This window comes from Prunus dulcis, chromosome 3, assembly GCF_902201215.1.
Source record: "Prunus dulcis chromosome 3, ALMONDv2, whole genome shotgun sequence".
Taxonomy (NCBI): domain Eukaryota; kingdom Viridiplantae; phylum Streptophyta; class Magnoliopsida; order Rosales; family Rosaceae; genus Prunus; species Prunus dulcis.
Window position 1 is genome coordinate 12,245,990 of NC_047652.1, and position 22,321 is coordinate 12,268,310.

General features: G+C 34.1%; 2 protein-coding genes across 3 annotated transcripts; both read left to right on the plus strand.

The window, feature by feature from the left end:
- Positions 1 to 610: 610 nt before the first annotated feature.
- LOC117623116 (CASP-like protein 1C1) lies at positions 611 to 1,573 on the plus strand. Its single transcript, XM_034353978.1, has 3 exons — positions 611 to 866; positions 988 to 1,090; positions 1,219 to 1,573. The coding sequence occupies exons 1-3, from the start codon at positions 712 to 714 to the stop codon at positions 1,450 to 1,452; spliced, it is 492 nt and encodes a 163-aa protein (XP_034209869.1). The 5' UTR covers positions 611 to 711; the 3' UTR covers positions 1,453 to 1,573.
- Positions 1,574 to 6,030: 4,457 nt separating this feature from the next.
- Positions 6,031 to 9,495, plus strand: LOC117621282 (protein transport protein sec31). 2 transcript variants are annotated; one of them, XM_034351663.1, is made up of 3 exons: positions 6,031 to 6,450; positions 7,292 to 7,582; positions 8,135 to 9,495. In XM_034351663.1, exons 1-3 carry the CDS (start codon positions 6,298 to 6,300, stop codon positions 9,278 to 9,280), a joined length of 1,590 nt encoding a protein of 529 aa, XP_034207554.1. In that variant the 5' UTR covers positions 6,031 to 6,297; the 3' UTR covers positions 9,281 to 9,495. The 2 variants fall into 2 exon arrangements, with proteins under 2 accessions (XP_034207554.1, XP_034207553.1); XM_034351662.1 differs by having other exon boundaries at positions 6,069 to 6,450; positions 7,289 to 7,582.
- The last annotated feature ends 12,826 nt before the right edge of the window (positions 9,496 to 22,321 follow it).

Below are 22,321 nucleotides of genomic sequence, written 5' to 3' on the forward strand. Positions count from 1 at the left end.
TGGTCAAAATTTAGCGGAATTTGAAGGAATTTGACAAAAAAAATAAAGTGCCCTCAAATTGCTCTAAATTGAAAACTACAGTGCTAAAATTGAAACTTCGAAGATCAAAGCGGTGAAACCAACTACATGGACCAACAATAAACATTTTTTGCCTTGAATTTTTGTATTAATATTTACATAGATGGACCTAGCTAGAAACTTTTTATTTTCTTTTTATACTTTAATCAATTGGGATGTGGGCCTAGAACTTAGACGCTTTAGTTTTGAGTTTCAAATATCTCAAGGTCTGTATGGTTGAACTCCTAAATCTGCCCAACTTTACAACACAACTCTTTTTCAAATTACCCACATCAAGATAGATTAACCTACATGAGAAAAAGAACTTGTATATTATCCCCAACTAATTACGTTTCACCGTGTGATATATAAGTTTTTCTCCATTCATAGACAACAAATTATCACCATTGGCTTACACTTTGAAAAGTCTAATCTTACAGCATAAGTAGATGAACTTCTACTGGACTGTGGTGGTGACAGTTGAGAATTTCAACTAACAAAAGACAAAGTATGAATCCGTACACCCCTTCATTTTCCTTCCTAACACTCTACCCCTCGTAGGCTTCCATACAAAGCAGCATCAACCTCTTTGCATATTTCAAAGCCAAGCTATAGCTATTTCCTTGTGCACCCAAAAATCTCATTGTAGAATCCATGGCCAATACAAAGAGACTCTGCACCCTTTTGTTAAGGCTCATGGCTGTGGCTGCTACCCTTTCGGCCGCCGTTGTCATGGCTACAAGCCATGAGAGATCCAACGTCCTTGGATTATCTTTTGAAGCAAAGTATAACCATACACCAGCCTTCAGGTATAAGTTATTCCTAATTATCTCTTCTTTGTTTTCTTTTCTTGGATTATAGACTTGCATAATTGCACATTTTCTTCAGATATGAATCTATGCCTGTTGCTGATAGCTTTATCTTTTATAGGTACTTTGTAATTGCAAATGCTATCATAACCGTATACGGGTTTCTGGTTCTTTTTCTTCCTTCTAAGAGTCAGCTATGGAGACTAGTCGTGGCCTTGGATATGGTAAATATGATCTTATATATAACATTTCTTTACAAATGTTTCTGTTTTGATTTATATGATCTTTTTGGTGAAAGAAGTTGGCAAAGGACTTATAAACTAAGCTGCAGTTAATTTGTTTGAATCATCAGGTGCTCACCATTTTACTCACCTCAGGCATTTCAGCAGCTTTGGCTATTGGCAGTGTGGGCAGGCATGGAAATTCATATGCAGGCTGGCTGCCCATTTGTGGCCAAGTCCCCAAATACTGTGACCAAGTGAAGGGAGCTCTGATTGCAAGCTTTGTTGGCCTCCTAATATATGCTGCGCTGCTTCTTTATGCCATCCACAATGCCCTAGATCCTCTCTTCTTGCATAAAACTTAGGTTCTGATCAAGGGGTCAAGATCTCACTCAATTGTATCCCCTTTCTCAATGAGTTATAGAAGACAGAGAGACAGCAAAATAAGTAGCCTGTACCATTTCTAATTGATCATCATGTGCACACATCAGGATTGAAATACACATTTTTCTTGTGGAACATGTTTTGACTATTGAGCTATAAGTTAACTCATTTACTCATATATTAATCTAGACAGAACAATATCATAATTTCCCTTTGGATTAACTCCATTGTACTTTCCGCATTAAAAAAAAAAAAGGTCCATCGTAGTTTCCTGAACCTTTCAAAATTGAAAGTTCTTAGCAAATTGCAGTTGTGGGTTAGGCCAGTTCGTGAGGATGGTGTGTCTGCTCCCTTTATATCCGAATTCGAATCCCCTTCCCATAAATAAGTAATTTAAAACATCTCTTTAAAAAAGCGATGAAGTTTTTAGCAAATAATTCGCTATATTAAAATGAGTAGAGAGAATATAGTTGCATTTTTACAACTTTAGCTCTATGATCTTCGTCATGTTGGGTGTACCTAATCTTTAGGTTTATCTTAAAGTAACCTCAGAGACAGAGGAAAAAAAACCCACGAAGGAACATACATGGGTTGACAAATGCCAAAACCAAACGAAAATAAAAGCAAGTTACATAAGACTAACGGTAAGAGATGGCAAAGCATTTGCCTCACCAACTAATTAAAGGGAGAAACCACTACAACAGAGTCCTTAAACTATCAAAGTTTTATGACAATAAAGGTTGGAAAAACTATCTACCAATTGCCAAATTTTATTGAAAGAATTCCGAGTTCGAATTCTCCCCTTTGATTTTTTTTTTTTAAAAAATCTAAATATTACAATTAATTAAAATATGGTTGAAGCTGTTGGAAACAACATGATGACGTAATATTCACCGACTTGGATTCGACATGCAATGTTCTAAAGTTAATAATTTCACTTTTCTTAGTTTTTGAAAGAGCCTCAAAGTCCATGCCCAATCTTTTGATAATTAAATATTATTTATATACTAGGCCCAAATCAAGGGTAAAGCCCAAATTAAAAAGGGAGACACAAAAAGTTACATAATGCTTGAACCCTAAATATTTTTTAAATAAAAAATTGTTAATTTTGAACGGCTATCCTATTACCATGTCGTCATCCATAGCAATATTGTCATCCTTGATAGCTTCAATGTCTTACCCCAAACTAAATCTGTTGAAAAGGGCCGGTTTTGAGAATTTGAGGATCCTATGAGAACTGGGTCCTTACATCATCTAATACAAAACCCAAAAAACATAATTTATCATGAATTAATTCATGCTATAAACCAATAAAAGTAAACAACACAACTATTGTTCATGGAGACATCAAACAAGGCCTTCACTAACAAATTATGGAATGCTGGAAAGTTTGTATTGTCGGTCAACATGACGCATCAGCTTGGGAAAATATACTTGATATAACGATGGCATATGTATCCATTTGTGAATGTCTGTGCCTGCTTGTGTTTTACAGAACAAAAGAGAAGAAAACCAAATGCTTGAAATACTGCAGACTTACATTATATACATGTTTCTTTCTTTATTCTTGCATTAGCTAAAAGCTTTCATTATCTTATAGTAGCTTTAGAACAATTTCCATGAAAATGCTGTCTGCTGAGAAAGATATAAATACCTAATGTCTCTCAAGTCCTCAGAAGTTCATTTGGATCTCTTGTATCTTTTTCATGTAGACAATTACATCACTGAAGTTGGCTTCTCTGCATTCAAAAGAGGGGGAGAGTGGATCACATCTTTACCGTTGCCCTTTCACAAGACAAATTGGGGCTTTGTTATGTTTTTATTCGAGTGGACTCAATTCTCATTTAGCTGTTTTTGCGACGATAGTGAGATCTTAAATGTGTGTACGGTTTCATTTTAGGTGGACTGTTTGCTTGTTCTCCTCCGATGTACAAATTAAAATAAGAGAACAATATTATCCCAAAAATACAATATGTAGCTATGAACCATTTTTGGGATGAGTCGCGGACTAAGTCGCACTCTTTAAGACATTTCGCGGCTCTACCCAATTTATGCAAGCAGTTCATAAAATGTCACTACATTTCCAAGATAAAATAGCCCTATAATCTCCTCTGTCTAAATTCTTCCTTGCACTGAAAAAGGACCCAAATACAAACACCTTTCTAATTATGTTGCTCATAATCTCAGTACATGCAGTGAAAGAAAAAGGGGATGTGAATCAAAATGAAAAACGGAAGAAAGGATCCTTTGTTTTTTGTCAACCATGCTATATATATATATATATATATATATATATAGTGTGTAAAAAAATAAAAATAAAAATAGAAATAAAAAAAAAGAAGCGTTGTGGGGGGTAATAATAGGAAACTAGCCATTGAGGAAGATCAGCCCAAATTAAATTCCTGCTATTAAAGATATTTTAACTCTCATTTTTAAAGATAATTTAATGTAATTATTGAGAAATTTATTTTTAAAATAAAAAAAACCAAATTCCAACAATCCCCCACTTGTTTATTTTTGAAATAAGTTCATTGAGCAAATATCATAAGATTGTGCATAAGAAGGTGTTTTCCAACTTGAACCTTAGTGACGAAGCTCCAGAATATACAAGAGTAACATATAGTTTTGAACTCTTTCCCTAACAGCACCACACACACACACCTCTATTAAGGCCCAGTTTGGAATTACTGTCATTTTTTTAAAAGTTGTTTCTGCTGTACTTTAAAAATAATTAGCTGTAAAGTAAAGCAGCTCCATATTTGGTAAACAATATTTTTTAAGTGCTGTTAGTGCAAAAAGCAGTGCCAAAACCGTTTGGTAAATTTTAATATAAAATTGTTGTAACTGTGAATAATGAATAAAATAGACATGATGTTGAAAGTGTTATGTACTAATCATGTAGTGGTAGTGGTGGTGATGGAGTGGAGGTGGTGGTGGTGATGAAGATGGAGTTGGTTGTTGTGGTAGTGGTGGTGGTGGGGATGGATGTTGTGGAGGAGGTGGTGGTGGTGGTGGTGATGGAGTGGAGGTGGTGTTGGTGATGAAGGTGGAGTTGGTGGTTGTGGTAGTGGTGGTGGTGGGGATGGCTGTTGTGGAGGAGGTGGTGGTGGCAGTGGCCGCATGGTGGTGGTGATGTTGGTTGTGGAGGTGGTGGTGGTGGTGGTTGTGGAGGTGGTGGTGGATGTGGAGAATTTGGAGGAGGTGGTGGTTGTGGTGGTGGTGATGGTGGTGGAGGTGGAGGAGGAGGTGGAGGTGGTGGTTGTGGTGGTGGTGCGAAGGATGAGGAGGAAGAGGAGGATGTGGTGGTTGTGGAGATAGTGAATGTAGTGGTGCAAGTGGTGGAGTTGGATGTGGAAGTCAAGGTGGTGTCATTTTTTAAAATGAATGATGGTATTTTGGTAATTAAAAAAATTTATTAAAGGTTCATCTTTATTTTTTTTGAAAGCAGCTTTGAAAAGCAACACAGAGAATGCTTTTAAAAGCTGCTGTCAAAATGTCACTGCTTTTAAAATAATCGGGATATTTTATTTTTACCAAACACTTTAAATTGCTTAACTTTTAAAGTGAAGCAGATTTTTGGCCAAAAAAAGCAATCCCAAACGGGGCCTAAGGTGAAGTTCAAAGGCCAACATGTTATGACCATGTGCTTATATCTCAGTATTGTGAATTCTCTAGAAAATTTCCCCCAAATTTCCATAGAAAGCGGCCTCACTTCTACATTCACATAGATGAGACTATCATGCATATTCGTGTAGCTAGATATCCCACTAAATATAGAGACTCATTAAAATCGCTTCAGGATTTCATGCTTCTAAGGATGGATATGGAACAATACTAGCATGACTCCACTCATATCACTAAATGACTTGTTATTACCCATTGAACCTATTTCTTGGAATTTCCAGTCTATAGGTTGGGTTACCATTACAAGTGACTCAACTTTCCAGGGGTTTTAGTTACGTTCCTTTTGAGGTTTTCCAAACATTTTCTCATGCTAGTCATTTCGTTAAAGGATCAACTAAATTCTCATCAGACCGTACATAATCCACTATTACAATGGATAAGAACAATTGGTATTGATCTCTCCCACAAGGGGTGTCAGTAAGTTTTTCAACCAAGTTGCTTTCACTAGCCATTACCAGAGCTATCATCTCTGACTCCGTTATAGATTGAGCCATAATAGTCTGTTAATTTTATATGGAGGTTAATTATTTTTAACTTAATATCAAATATTTTTTAATTAAATAAATTGACTGAATTGAAGCATTATATTGAATTTGTTAACTACTGCAATTAGGGTGACGAAATTGAGAAAATTAAATCGTGGTGACCAAGTATGATTTTGAGCCAAACTCCAATAACCAAAAGTGTAATTAATTCATTAAAAAAAAAAAAAGAGAAGAACAAAAACAAAGTCAATGTATTGTGATATAACACTTTGACATTTGGGTATTTTATGAAAATAAAAGGAAACATGGGGAGAAATTAGAGAAGTTGAAAAGTGGACTTTTATACAAACCTATATCTGCAAAATCAAAAAGCATGGTCGGTGAGCCTCATCCTTATCTTACCGCAAACTCCAGCACTATCTTCCTCGTGTTTCTTATTTTTATGCAAAATAAATTAAAAAATCCCTGTTCCCATTTTATTATTACGAAACTTGCTTTTGCAGGCAAACCCAAAACCAAAAATCAAAGTCTCTCTCTCTCTCTCTCTCTCTCTCTCTCTCTTTATAATTATCTGCATCTCTCTATCTTCTTCACCTCGATTTTCTCTCTCTGGAAAAACCCTAACTTTACCTCTCCATACTTCCGATCACTCCCAACATGGCGTCTGGATCATCGGGTAGGGCCAACCCAGGCACACAGGGCTTCGATTTCGCGTCGGACGACATTCTCTGCTCGTACGAGGACTACAGCAACCAGGACTCCTCCAATGGCAACCACAGTGACCCAGTGATGGGAAATAATCCCAGCAAGGTACTTTTACTGCTTTCATCTATGGACGTTGTCGTGAGGCTTTGGTTCTGGAGGTTGCCGGATCTAGGGCTTGGCTGATTGTGCAGTAATTTCGTGGGATTTTAAGGGCTTTCTTTCTATTGGATTAGGATTTCCGATCTTTCGCATAATTGCGGATAATTTGTTTTATGGCATATTTAGCGTATATATTTGGTATGGATTGGTAAAGTTCTGATTTTTTAGGACGAGGAAAGGAGATAATTTTTTAAATCCTTTATTTTTCTAAAAATGAAATTGAACAATGGTTTAAGATAGTGTTGCAAATTGGTAATAAAATGACACGAGCTTGATTTTGCCCCTCACGGCCAATTTTGGTTCTGATGGGTGTAGTAGATGAAGGTAAGCCTGAGATTGCACGTAGATAACATATAAACCTGCCTTGCTGATGAGAGAGGATAGGTTTTGTGCGTGCTTGTATTTTTGGACTGAGAAAGATGGTATTTATGAACCAGAAGCGTTCGGTTTTTTATTCCTTTTGTTGGGGAAATTACTGTTTTATTCATTTTTTGGGGAAATTACTGTTTTATTCCTTTTGTTGGGGAAAATAATTGTCACCCAAAGTAAGTACTATAGTTTTGTAGTTCAAAAGGTTATTGGTTTAACCACTCACTATGTTGGAAGTTGAAGAGCCTTTCTACTTCTCTTGTTACAAAGTTCCATTTTTATCCATTGCATTCATCAAATCTTGCATCTGACCCTAATACACAGTTTATTGTTACCTAATCTAAAAAAGGCTCTAAATTACAAGTATAATAGAACTTGTTCTTTTTTCTAACAAGTGGCTGTTATATTCTACTAGCAGCAGGATTTTCATAAAAGTAGGATGGCGAGACAATCAATGTTCTCTTCTGCTGCCTATAGCCAGCCGGAAGATTCTCTCCACCAAGATGTAATTGCTACTGTTGAAAAGAGCATGAAAAAATATGCTGACAATCTCATGCGCTTTCTTGAAGGAATTAGCTCAAGGCTTTCACAATTGGAATTGTATTGCTACAATCTTGATAAGTCAATTGGTGAGATGCGTTCTGATTTAGTTCGTGATCACGGGGAAGCAGATTCAAAGCTCAAGTCTCTTGAGAAACATCTTCAAGAAGTGAGTTGCAACTCTGAATTAAGTGTTTCAGAATCTTCAGATTTATGTTAAATTTGTTCAGTTTGGGATATGATTTACATGTCTTTCTTGTTGTCATTGTTTATTGGTCTTTTTATTCACTTGCATAATTGTGTTGATATGGTGCTTTTGGAATTCAACTGTAGTGATGCTATATTATTTGGGTGTTAAAGGTTTTGTGGTAGAAAAGTATTGGCAGGAACATGAGGATGATCCTGTAGACCTATATTTTTTTTTTGATAGAACTGTCTTTTTCTTAGTTCTTTTAGGAATATGACTTTCGGCAATAGACTTCATTTGTATAAAGTGTGAAATCTGGAATGCGAGGTCTTCAAAGTGGGTTTATGAGTATAAAATTTGTTTGTCTTGCCCAATATATCATGTCTTGATTTTGCTTTTCAGTACATAAGGTTTTAGCATCTTATAAATAGTTTTGGTGTAATATATACTGATTTGGAGCCTCAGATACACCAGAAAATTATTGTTTTATGGCAAAGAATTCTGTTTCATTGTTGTGTAATTGACCCATTTCAGGTTCATAGGTCTGTCCAGATCCTAAGGGACAAGCAAGAACTTGCTGAGACTCAGAAAGAATTAGCTAAGCTTCAGCTTGCACAGAAGGGATCTGCTTCATCAACTCATTCCCAGTCCAATGAGGAGAGAGCTTCCCCACCTACCTCTGATGGTCAGAAGACTGACAACACACCTGAGACACATAACCAGCAATTAGCTCTAGCCCTGCCCCATCAAGTAGCGCCACAACCACAGCCGGTGGCACCTCCCCCACAGGCCCCAACTCAGAATGTGACCCAACAACAATCTTATTATTTATCTCCAACCCAGTTACAAAACCCACCACCACCACAACATTCTCAGAATCAATATTTGCCTTCTGATTCTCAGTATCGAACCCCCCAAGTGCAAGACATCCCTAGGGTGGCACCACAGCCAACACAATCTCAAGTAAATCAGACACCACAAGTCCAATCTTTCCCTCAGTATCAGCAATTACCACAGCCTCAGCAGGTGCAATTTCCCCAACAGCCCTCTATGCAACCCCAGATGAGGCCCCCATCGACGACAAATGTTTACCCTTCCTATCCACCAGGTCAACAGACAAACCCATCTCCTCCAGAGGCTGTGCCAAGCAGCATGTCAATGCAAGTGCCATATTCCAGTATTCCTCAGCAAGGTCCTGGTCGTTCAGATGCCATGCCTTTTGGATACGGTGGAGCTGGTAGACCAATACAACAGCAGCCTCCACCTCAGCAATTGAAGGGTGCTTTTGGAGCGCAAGCAGGTGAGGGATATGCTGCTTCTGGGCCTCACCCTGCACTTCCTCCAGGGAGTACATATATGATGTACGATGGTGAAGGGGGTAGAACTCATTATTCTGCGCAAGTGCCTCATTATGGATATCCTCCGACAAGTGCCTCTCATCAGACTCCACAGCCAACAACAGCTCCGAATCTTATGGCTCGGAATCCACAATTCATTCGTAACCACCCTTACAGCGAGTTGATTGAGAAATTGGCATCCATGGGCTTCAGGAGTGATCATGTTTTAAGTGTGATTCAGAGGATGGAGGAAAGGGGGGAACCCATTGATTTTAATGCCGTGATTGACAGGTTGTCAAATGTACATTCGTCTGCGGGTCCTCAGAGGGGATGGTCAGGGTAAAAGAATCAGCATATTATCTATCTTCCATTTGGGTGACAATCATTGCGTGTGTTTTATTACGCATTGAATAAAGGCTTATGGTGTCCTCATATATATGGTTTGAGAGATACTAGAATTATTGTATATTTGTGACCTCATTCGAAAACGTTAATGGTTGTTTTATGCCATGCTTTGCTGTCGAGCAATAGTAACACGATCTCTCTCTGTTTCCCCTACCTCGCATGATATTGTTCAGATGACTGAACAAATATTCAGAATTAGCAGGTGCCGTGAAGTCTAACTCAATGTTTGGGACATATATATATATATATATATATATATATATATATGTGATGCTAATACTTTCTCAAGTATGGACTCTTGTTGATATTTAGCAAGTTATGCTGGTGTTTGATGAGGTTGAGCATTTAGATTGGATTGTTATGGTCAGTGAATCGCCTTATTATTGGAGGCATAGATGTGTGCCTAAAGATTACATGGTCCTCTTTGGTCGAGAAAAGTTTCATTACTTAGAAACAGAACATGACAACAGGTCGAAAGTCGGTTCTCTTTCAGGTTTTTGTCCCTCCAAGTGTTTAATTTTGGGCAAAACTCAGGATTTAGATGCTCACAAAAGATCACATGCTTTCCAATTTTGTCTTTAGTTGCCGCTCTGTCGTTTCTCAATCTCCTTTATTTTTTCCATGAACACGACAGGCTCAAAATGACAAAATTTGAATTTGGATATATGGGGTGGGTGGTGGGGTCCATCCAGCGTGTTGATGCTTCAGGTTATATTTGACATCTTCATTATTAAAGAAAATATTCTTTTAGTAACTTACCACTACCTCAAATAATTGAGACTTAATGACTGATTGATCTTGTTTAATATTAAATTCATATAGCTGTATGATGCGGTCAATTGCTTTTTCTACAATGTTAAATTAAACTAAATGAGTAATCAAATAAGCCTTGGAAAAGTTGTTGAGCTTACAATTTCGATGTGTGCAATTTGGGTTGGTTCAACTCAAACCCAAGGTGCCTAACTCCACTGTTAACCCAATTGGGTGGGTTAAAATAAGGTGAAAGTCACCTGAATCGAAACCTAAAACCTCAACTCAATCATTTGTTGAGTTCGGTTCGGTTTAGGCTTGCCCTTGGATGCTTAACCCAATTTGTAACCTAAATTCATTCCAACACATATTACCCAGGGCACTTCATATTATATGAACTATATGTATATTTGGATAATAGATGATGGTGTTGCTTTTCTGTTTCTTTAGGTTGAAATTTAGAACTAGAGTTGTTTTGTATATGTTATTTCGTAGTTCAATTGCAATTTTGCATGGTTGAAATTTTGGAACTAGTACTGATGCTAATTTCTTTTAATTTTTGAGTGGATGTTGATTCGTGGACTTGAGTTTTGAGTTTGTATTAATCTAGGATTGAAAAAGGTGATGGCAAATCAAGTTATAGGCAAGCAAAATCTTGCAAGATAAGGTGTTCTAGGGTTGAGCCCAACCCGATAAAGCTGCGCATCCTGAGCTTAGCCTTCATTCTGAAGGTTGGGTTAGAATTGCGTTGACTATCTAACCCACTCGAGTTGCACACTTATGCTTGAATGACTCTCAGATATTATTTTTTGAGTTAATTTCAATTTGATATTTACACTTTTACTCATGTTATTGAATACTGAGCCAGTTTGATATTGTTGTGCTGTAAAAATAATCGCTGTCAAATTTGTTGTGAGATAAAGTAGTTTAGCGTTTGGTAAAATTTTTGTTAACAGTGTTGTTGCTATTGATTTTACTCATAATCAGAAAATGATTGCTAATTAATCATTAAACTCAGCTCCTCTTCGAAATTAATTCATGCATAATCAGAAAATGAAAGCACCACATTAGCTGATTTCCCTTATAACTTTCTCTCACAGCAATTTTTAACAATAAATGATTTTCTCACAGTTTACCAAACAGGTTGGGCTTCCCAAATTTTTTTTAAAATCACTTATCACCCCAAATAAGTAATGTCAAACGGGCACTCAAAGTAAATAAACTCTAGACACATTGATGAAAATGTTCGCAATTAAGACTAGGTTTAGTGGCTCAAGAGGTATGATTTTCTCTAAAATAAGTAATGTGCGTGGTTTAGTGCTACAATACTCATGTTTCCCATAAAATCAATCTAGGTGTGCTTAGTTCTTCGATTTAATCATATGAAAAATCCATTAAATTTGAAGATAATATGAACATCACAAGAACCCTAATAGCATGTTGTTTACATTAGGCATTCAAGAAACCAATTCATATGGATGATTCTTACTTCATCCATTAGTTACTTAAAAAAAACATGAAGGTACATATAATCCCAACAATCTCAATAAGCATGCTTTCAAAAGTAATCAATCAAAGAAAAATATACATCAAGGATAGAGTATTTTAGTGAAGAGGAATTCATCATTTGTTGTCAAGAAACCAATTCATATGATGCTCACTTAGAAAGGATTCAATCATTTGCTGATAATTAGAAATTATGTTCTTGAGTATTCTACACACTGCACAACTTCTCAACTTTAGTTAGATGCATAGAACCTAAGGTGATTAATCAAAGGAAGCAAACACATAGCATATGACACACACAAGGAAGCAAACACATAACATATGACACACACACAGAAGCAAACACATAGCGTATCACATATACACGGAAGCAAACACATAGCATGTCTCTCACACACACACACACACACACACACACACACACACACTCTCTCTCTCTCTCTCTCTCTCTCTCTCTCTCTCTCTCTCTCTGTGCAGGTGCAAGCTGGGTTCTAAGGGTGGGGGGTGGGAGTTGGGTTCTGTGAGGGAGAGGGGATAGGAACAGGGATCTATTGCCGCCGTTGGGGAGGAAGGGAGGGATGGGTCTAGGTCTGGAGGCAAGGGCTGGGAATGGGTTTGGGTCTTGGCTGGCAAGGGATGGGGGATGGGTCTCGGTTGGGGGTGGATCTCATGTGGGATAGGGTGGTTGTATGGTGGCGTGGGGCTTAGAGGGATAGGGCAGGGGGATGGGTCTCGGCTGGGGAGAGAGGAAAAAAAGGAATGGGGAGGAGGGGGGAGGGATCTGTAGGGTGGGGGATTGATTCGGGAATGGAGGATTGGTATGAGGGTGGAGGGTGATGGTCACATGGGGAATGGGAGGAGGAGAAAACCCAAGGGGAAAGGAGGGAGACTGGGCTCAGGGGTAAAAAAACAAAATGGGGGAGGGGAGGGGAAGGGTTTGTGAGGTGGGGGATTGGTTTGGGAGTGGAGGGTAGTGGTCATGGGGGAATAGGAGGAGAAGAAAAACCAAGAGGAAAGGGAGGGTGGGCTGGGTTCGAGGGATGAAAAATACAGAAGTGCGAGGTGGGAGAAAGGTTTTCCAAAAAATAATTTTAAAAATGATTTAACTGAAAATTGAATGAAATGTTGAGGATTTAGACGTAAGGGGAAATTGGCGTTAAAAAAAGTTCATATCGTTAGTACACACATAAAAGACAATGTTGCTTGCAAATATATGCTTAGTCATGTTAGTTAGAGTGGATATACTCCTCCATGTACAATTAAAATATTATTAAGTATTGATGAGGAAAAATATGTATAGTTAGTATTAGTTAGTATTATAGTATTCTGAGAAACATAGTATAGCTGAGTTATAAACATATATATATACATATGCTCTATAAAATAAAAGCACCCTAAAATAGTATAAAAGATAGCAAAAAAAGTAGGGAGACTTATAAATAAACCCAAAACGAGTGAAGTATTTATAAAGAAGGACAAAATTAAAGTGTTTGGACAATAATGCCCTTATTCATTTCTAGATTTCCTAGGGGATCCTCTAGTTGTATGAAACCGAAAATATTTCTTCTTTTCATATGTTGCTTCGTACTGCCGTATGAAGCCAAAAAAATTTGGCGGCTGTTATGCTAGGATGATCTCTTCACATGAGTTGAGGCTGATGATGCTTCTGCTATCATGAGGGCTTCATATAGAGTTTATGCTTCCAACATGTTATCTATATTGTGTAGCTTTTCTTCTCCTAAGTTATTCCAGTATGTATTGTTGTTGTCTTCTGCTGTAATTTGCTATGTTATCTGGTTATAGATTTCATCAAAAACTTTTGCTCCTATCGTGCTTATCCTGTATTCATAGGTGTCATCTGGTCTCCTAGATATAGATTCTGAATATACCTTGATAAATTTGGATTGGTACAGGAGGGTCAAGCGATCATCACTGAATAGTTGTTGCTCGGCTATTATTGCTCCTCTATATTGTTGGATATCTTGCTTAGTAGGCATTCCTGTTTGTGCTGGTTCTCCTGGACTAAGCAATTCATCAAAAGAAATAATAATCCTATATTGTGCTAAATCTGGGTAAATGTTATCTTCAAACCATTCTGGGTTAGTGCTAGTGAAATCTAATTTTATATTTTTCCAGAGAGGCAGATAAAAACTTATGATTTCTTTAAATTTTGGGGAGAATGAATCTAAATGCTTGCTATTTTCAATATAAAGTTGTCCTAAATAACCATATTGTGCTAACAATGCTGGAGTGACTACGATTATTTTTTGTTTATGCTCTAAATGCAATTCTCTATATTCAACCATGTTAATACTAGCTAAGTGAATAGTGTAATGAGAACAGCTTTTGGTAATAATTTTGATCCCAGGGTGTGGATTACTTTTTAAATTGAAAAGAAAAGTTTGAATATATAGTTGAAGAGATGCATTTTGCTCGTACTCTAATTTAATTATATGACTCTTAACATCCGGTGCTAAAAATTTATATCTTTCTAGAGCTAGAGTTTGAAGAAAATATGGATTTTTAGATTTTTGCTCAAGTGAAAATTCACTATTATGCTCAATTAAGGTGGGCTTATTAGCCTCTTTTTCTTGTAGAATTTGACATCTTAAATTGATGACTCTAAAATGCTTTACTATTGTATCATATTCCTTCTTTTGCTCTACATGTTTTTCCTGCAAAAAAGAAAGTTGTTGTTTTGCTCTTTTATAATCATAATTATATGCTAAAAATTCTTGCTTAAGGGCTCTAATAAGTTTTTCATGCCCTCTTCTCATGCTTTCAATATTGGTTCTAATAGAAATTTTTGTTTTTCTGCTAATGATGCTTGAGTACGATATTTTAAAGCAGGATTTCTAACTTCTTGTACGGAGATTCCACTATAAAAATAAGTGTTTACTATTGATCATGCTTGACTATTTATGCTTAATGGATTACGACCTGGTGATGGTGTACCATTATTTTTGCTGCCAGATGATGATGGTCCAAAATACTACATACCTGTTAATGAATAATATGGGATAAGATACCTACTAAAGTATTATCTGTACCTTTAATATGCTCAAATATCAGCCTAAATTCATTTCCTATAATAGAATCAACAAAATTGGCCCATCTTCGGGCTGCTTGTTTAATTTTATTATAATGTGAAACAATACTCTGACAATCTGTTCTAATAATAAATATTTCATTATGTAAAAACAATGAAAATGCTTCAAGGGAATTAATTACTCAAAATATTTCTAAGTCAGTAGCTGGAAGTCTAGCCTGTATATTATTAAATTTTCTTGATGCATATCTACAAACTTTTTCTTCAAATTTTGGTTCTTCTTTATGTTTCTTTTGATATAATATTCATGCCCATGCTATTGATGATGTGTCTGTTTCAACTACTTTGTAATGATTATCTAATGGTAATGCTAAAGATTTAAGTTGAGTTATATCTTGTTTGATGCTTTGAACTAACTTAATATCTTCACTATTAAAATATTTTTGACTTGTTACTAGTTTTACTATGCAATGTTGCAATTTTTCTTCCTAAATCAGGGATAAAACTTCTAGCATAATGTAATAAACCTAAAAATGCTTGTAATTGCTTTTTATCCTTTAATTTATCTGGAAATTCTAACACTTTTTTAGCTATGTGCTATTGTAATTGTATAGTTCCTGACTTAATATACATACCTAAGAATTCTATATCTTGTTTTTCAAGCTCTACTTTATTCCTACTTATAACTATGCCGTTATCAATAAATTCTTTTAAAATAATTTCTAAGTGTTTTCTATGTTCGTTCTTATTTTTACTATGAACTAATATATCATCTACATATACACTAAAAAATTATCATACTTCTTCAAGATTTGATCCATCTTTCTTTGTAAGATCGATGGTGCATTTTTTAATCCAAATGACATTACAAGCTACTCAAAATGTCCTTCTGGACAAGTAAATGATGTCCATTGGATTGATTCTTCTGCTAATCTAATTTGTCAAAATCCTGAATTAGAATCAAATTTACTAAAATATTTACTTTCTTGAATTTTATTCGTAAGTTCATCTTTATTTGGTAGTTTATAACTATCTTCATAAGTATTATCATTTAATCTCCTATAATTATACACTATTCTAGCTTTACCTCTCTTAAGTTCTGAATGTTTTCTAACTACAAAGGCTACTGATCTATGTCTAGATTTTGAAGGTCTAATTACTTTTAGGTTTAAAAGTTCTTTTATTTGTTGTTCAAATTCTTGCTTATCTAAGAAGTTACAAGGCATATCTGCTGTTTTAATTGTTAAGTCTGGATTAATAATGTCTACTTTTGCTAATATCTTATTCTTATTCCAATGTAATTGGGGATCTTCTCCTATAATTCTAGTTTGTTCAGCTAATTGTAACAATTCTTCTAAATTTTTTGGTCTATCTATTTCCATGATTTCTAAAGGTTCTAGGTTTCCTATAATTGGATACTCATGATCAAATATTATGTCATCATATTCTAGATTATATTGTTCATCTGTTTTTTCTTTACTTATTTCTTCTAATTCTTCCATGTTATATTTAAAATTTTGTTCTTCTATGTTAATACTATTATAAGATTCTAATATATTACTATGATATGTTGTGGTTATTCCTTTCTTAAAAAAATATAATGTCTGGAGGTGTATATAAAAATCCTCCTTGTAAACTTTTTAAGAAATTTAATCCTAAGATAAAGGGATATGATCATACTGGAGATATAAAGGTTAAGGGTAAATTAAAATGTTGTCTTTCTATCCTAATTGGTATATTATTAATACAATGTGTTAAGTATACATGTCTTGTATCAAACTGTATAATTCTTACTAGTCTAGTCAGCTTTTGCCTAAATTGTTCTGGCACTAACTCTTTTTTTATTACATTTTTTGTGCTTCTTGTATCTATCATGGCTGTTGTTTGAATTTTATTTTCTTTTGATAATTCTAACTTACAATTTATTGTTATTAATAAACTAGTCTTTTGTTTTTCTATACTAGGGCAATTATTCTTTTGATTATTGTTATCTATTTCAACTGTATTTATTTCTATTGGTTAATTATTAAAACAAGGTTTACAATAAACTATTGTCTTAATATAATATTTTTCTACTACTATTTTCTTACATTGTTTACATTCTTGGGGCCATCCTAGATTAACATATTTAAATTCTTCATGCTCTGTTTGTTCTTCAAACATACACGTATATTCATCTAATTCACTATCGAAATTACTAGAGTAATTTAATTTTGATTATGAGTTTAAGGCATTAACACTATAAATACTTTCATTATCACTTAGGTTATCATCTAGACTATAAATTGATTCTAAGTCCTCATCATCTTCTAATTGAAATTGTTCAATTAATTGTAATTTTTCTCTAGGTTGTTTTCCTAATTTGGGATACTTAGGTCTAATATGTCTTATTTCACCACAAAGATAACATTTACACGTACTTTTATTAGGTACTTTATACTTTCTAATCCATGGTTTATTTGTTCTTTTCATAACTTGTTTAGGGATATATTTTCTTCTTCTAAAAGTTTTTGAAGGTTGAATTCTAATTTTTTTTTATTATTTTTTATAAGGTTTATATTTTCGATAGCTTTTTCTGCTTCAATTTTCTATGACATCCATATTGTTTAGGTAAATCTATATTTTTACAACTCATATAAAACTGTTTTCTAATTTGTCCTTTTGCTTTTATTTGACTACATTCTGATCGTAATACATCATATATATGTTGTATTCTTGCTCCTATAGATACATCTAGTTTCCTAGGGTGTTTTTGCCATTCATTCCAAATTCTTTCTCCTATTGGTCCTTTAATTTTTGTCATATAAGTATCTAATAAATTAAGATAATCTAATTGTTTTTGTTCATTTCTACATGTAGTCTATGTTGGAATTTTGTTTTAAAAATTTAACCATTTTATTTATTTAATTATTTTGGCTGTTTTATTTTATTTATTATGGGGGTTATAAATATTTAATATTTAGGTTTTATTTCTGGTTGGTGAATGCCTTAATTTTATGGTTGGTGGACTTTTATGGTTGGTGAAGGTTACATGTTTTTGGATGCCTATAAAAGGCCACTCCTCCTTCACATTTGAGATACACACATATACACACAATACACACAATAACAGACAATATATTATCAGAATATCACATACACATTCTAATTCTCTCCTTGTCTACTTTTACATATATTCTCTACTTTATATTATTATTATTTTGGGCAATGGTTATGTGACTTGGATACCTATATCTGTCTGTGAATGTGCTCATAGCGGATCTTGAGTTTGTGTACAAGGGGTCGTATCTTGGAGTCTTGTAGACCGTCAGTACCTGCACATAGGGAGGCTACAAAGGCTTTAGGACAGCGTCTTTGACGTGCTTCACCGTACCAAACTCACCTTCTTACTTATTATTTATTTTCCTTTTACTTACCTATTTATTTGTTTTCTTCAATTTCATTATACCTTCAAAACTTTCCAATTTGTTTATATGTTATTTATAATATAAATATTTTGTATTTGGCTTTACGGAAAGAGGAAAACTATTATTTTTTATAACAATCTAAAGCCTTTGTAAGTTAAAGTTGTTTTCTTCCCGTATTCCTAGCTTTAATATCTTTTAACTCTTTGACTGAAGCTTTTGCATTTGTATTGGATTTTCAAAATGAAAATTACGATTTATTTTGGGTAGATACAGTTTGAAGCTTTCATATTGTCTATACAATTTCAACTGCTTTAAATATTGTTGGTACATTTATATGTTTATAATTTGTTGCTAACATTTGGGAAATTACTGCTAGTGTTTGAAAATAAAACCTACCGACTAATTTATGTGGTATTATTATTATAGCTCAACGTATTATTATTTTATGTGGTGTGTCCGTTTTCTACAGCACAATTGTTTTTAAAATATATTTCAGAATCTTAAAATTGTTAATAGCATTCAAAAGCTAATTAATGACCATTGAAATAATGGAAAATATATATATTGAAGTGAGCTATGTTTTTCTAAGCTACTGTTTGTTTTAAATAGCTTCTATTGTTTCATTACGGATTACTTTATTATTACTCATTAATCAATTTACGTTGAAACATCCAATATTGAATGGTTGAAGTGTTTAAAACCGAAACGTTGAAGTGTTTCAAAATCTTTGGTCTATTTTTCCTTTTAATTGAAATTTCAAAGCAAATATATATATATATATTTAGAACAAGTATATATATTTGATTTTATTGTGTTGGGCCTTTTTACATTGCCTTCATTCATTTTGGTTGCCATCAATCTTCTTTTATATAACGGTCCCTTATTTTTTTGTTGGACTTAATATCATTTTATTGTTCTTACTTTTGGAAGTCCTTCATACCAACGTGAGAAGCAATTATAATATATTCTTAGCACTAAAGTTTAGTGTTTGAAATTACTGTTTTAATGTTGGGTTTTTATACACTATCTTTATGTGGTTTAATGCATTATGAAGGAATAAAGCATTATTGGTCAACAGACAATTAAGTTTTCTTTTATGAAGATAAATTTGATTTGAATATTCAATTGTTGCATCCTTGCAAATCTGTGTAGTATACTACTTACTTTGGTTTCAAATTCTTGAAAGAAAAAAGGTGCAAACAGTTTTTTTTTAAGTTTAATTCTGAATTCAAAATCTAATATTGCGTCAGTTTTAGATTTGGCCTATCTGTGTATTCAATTTTTATATTGATTCTTATTTTCATTTATATCTATTAATTTTTGCGAAAACGTGCAAAGAATTTATGTGATATTATTGCAAGTTTTATTGAGCCTAATTATTCTTTATTTTGATGGCTGTCATTGCTTTGAATTTGGGAGAAAAACCTACAGTTTTTTGTAGGATAAATGTATCACTTTAACACCTTGGACGTTAGCTCCTTTTGATTCCAGAATTAGTTAATTGCTCTTCACTTCTTTTGGAAGCTTTTGCATTTCACATTCAATTACGAGATTTTATTTCTTTTTTTAATTTATGCAGCTTTAGTTTCAAAACTTTAATGTCAATTTCATGACATTTAGAGCTTTTATTTTGGCAGTAAAATTGTTGATATTGTTAGGTGATTATTGCCTTTAATGTTCTAATCATTTATGCAATTTAATTACATCTTTGTTTTAATGCCTTGGATTCTTTTTAAAGTTGCCAACACCTATATATTTCGATTGTGCAATCCTTCATATTAGTTACTTGAGTTAATCTTGATACAAATATATTGAGTGAACTAATGTTCTTTTGATTATAAAGTCTTGACAGATGTCACATTGAGTTAATTGCCATGAAGTGTACACTGTGGAATCCTCCTGAGAAAACTGAAATGAAATAATAAATTATATCACTGTAAGTGGCATTAATTTTGAGTTTTGGTGTAAGGCTTTCAAACCCTAAATTTTTGAGGCATTTTTTTCTTTTGAGGCTTTCGATGGTTTTATTATATTTACAATGACTATCAAGATGACTGTGAGTACATATCTTATGAATTTAAAATTAAATAAATTTTGGTACAATCTTCACATATTTGAGAATTCCCTTAATTTGTGGGGGTTGAGGTTGTCGTTAACTATGTGAGTATTTGTTGGAATTTTTGTGGGTATTTCAAATACAAAATTAATATCAATACTTATTTTTTAAAATTTAATATTCCAGTTTTTGAGTGATTTGATTACCTCTTTAAAACTGAAGTTATTTTGTACATTTATTATATAAGTTTTCATATCTCCTTTATTCAGATTTATTCTATTTTAATTAACGCTCAATGCTTATGTTATTTGTGTTTCGATAATTATTAATATTTTTATTTTAAAACGTGTGGACCAATTTGTGGAAGTTGAATTTTCCTAAATGGGAACTTTAGTAATGTAATTTAATTTGTTAGTAACATTAAGCAATTTTTGCTTTTATACTGGAAAATATTAGATTCATTTCCTTCTCTCTTTCCCATATTTTTGTGTGTTTTCAATTTCTTTATGCTCTCATGGGAAAGATTCATTTAGTGACATAATACTTTTTATATTTTATTGGCAAACATACTGTGTCTGTATGAAATTTGTTTCATTATGCAAGTTTATTATGAGACTAATTTATCTTCAATTTGATACGAAAATATTTGCAACTAATGATGATTTTGGCATAAAATTTTGGTAGAGACTTCTTATTGTCTTATAGGTTCATATTGAGAATCGACAAGATACAATTTCAACTTGGATATGTGATCATGATTTCAACCATTTGGAGTGCACAAAAGGGAGTAAGGGTATCCTGAAATACTCAGTGTTTATAGTTAAATTTATTTAATGAATTAATTGTTATATTGTTGTTCATAAGTGGTAGCAGGTGTACTCAAAGTTTCATGGACTTGAGAGGTACTCTTGATCAGAAGATTTAATGTATGATGTATTTCCATTATACTTAACTGTATACCAATGCGTATTTAATTTCCAATTATACTGAGGTGAAATCCATTAATTATTTGTGTGCAAGATTGTGTAGGAAATATTTTAATAACATGCAGGTTTAAAGCACGCTAAAATGGAGAACAAAGACATGACCTACATTATATATGCCTTGTGAAGGCTAGTTTTGATATGCATGCCTCGTGGAGGAGGCTATTAATGCAAAATGTCGAGGGGGATGTGCTTAAGCCCATAAGGGAGTCACCTAGGGAGGTAACCCAACTTCTGTGATTGGAGATCCCATGAAGGAAGTTCAATGTGGTAGAAACAATCCATATTGCGTGACTCATATAGCACTCATAAAACTATGGAGATATCCTTGAGATATTCTTCTGCTCATCCCTAAGGCAAAAGTGCTATTTTATGTGACGTTAGGAAGGGATTTATCCCTGAATGAGTTTCGAGGCGGGCAAACTCCCGCAGGGTGCAGGTCACATGTACTCTTGGAGAACTCACCTAAGTGAGAGACGTCGTGAGGCCGCGACTATGAGAATTGGGCTATTCTCTAGTAACTCTCATGAGAATCAAGATTAGCGCATGGCCATAAATAGCGCTACCCCGCATCCAAGTCTCAACTAATACTATGTGTGGGATATGTTGAAGTTTGATCAAAGGTGCCGAGTTCAATACTATGTACACTCAGGTTCCTCAAATGGAGACTATCATCACTAAGTGAAGGTTCAAGCCCGGAAGGCACCTACACCTATTACATAGTATTATATTGCCCATATATATATTATATATTTTTCACTGTTTTTTTGTCATGGTAAAATTTTGAAAACCTTGTGGGGGATTGTTGGAATTTTAAAAGGTTTTAAAAATTTAACCATTTTATTTATTTAATTATTTTGGCTGTTTTATTTTATTTATTATGGGGGTTATAAATATTTAATATTTAGGTTTTATTTCTGGTTGGTGAATGCCTTAATTTTATGGTTGGTGGACTTTTATGGTTGGTGAAGGTTACATGTTTTTGGATGCCTATAAAAGGCCACTCCTCCTTCACATTTGAGAAACACACAGAAACACACATATACACACAATACACACAATAACACACAATACATTATCAGAATATCACATACACATTCTAATTCTCTCCTTGTCTACTTTTACATATATTCTCTACTTTATATTATTATTATTTTGGGCAATGGTTATGTGACTTGGATACCTATATCTGTCTGTGAATGTGCTCATAGCGGATCTTGAGTTTGTG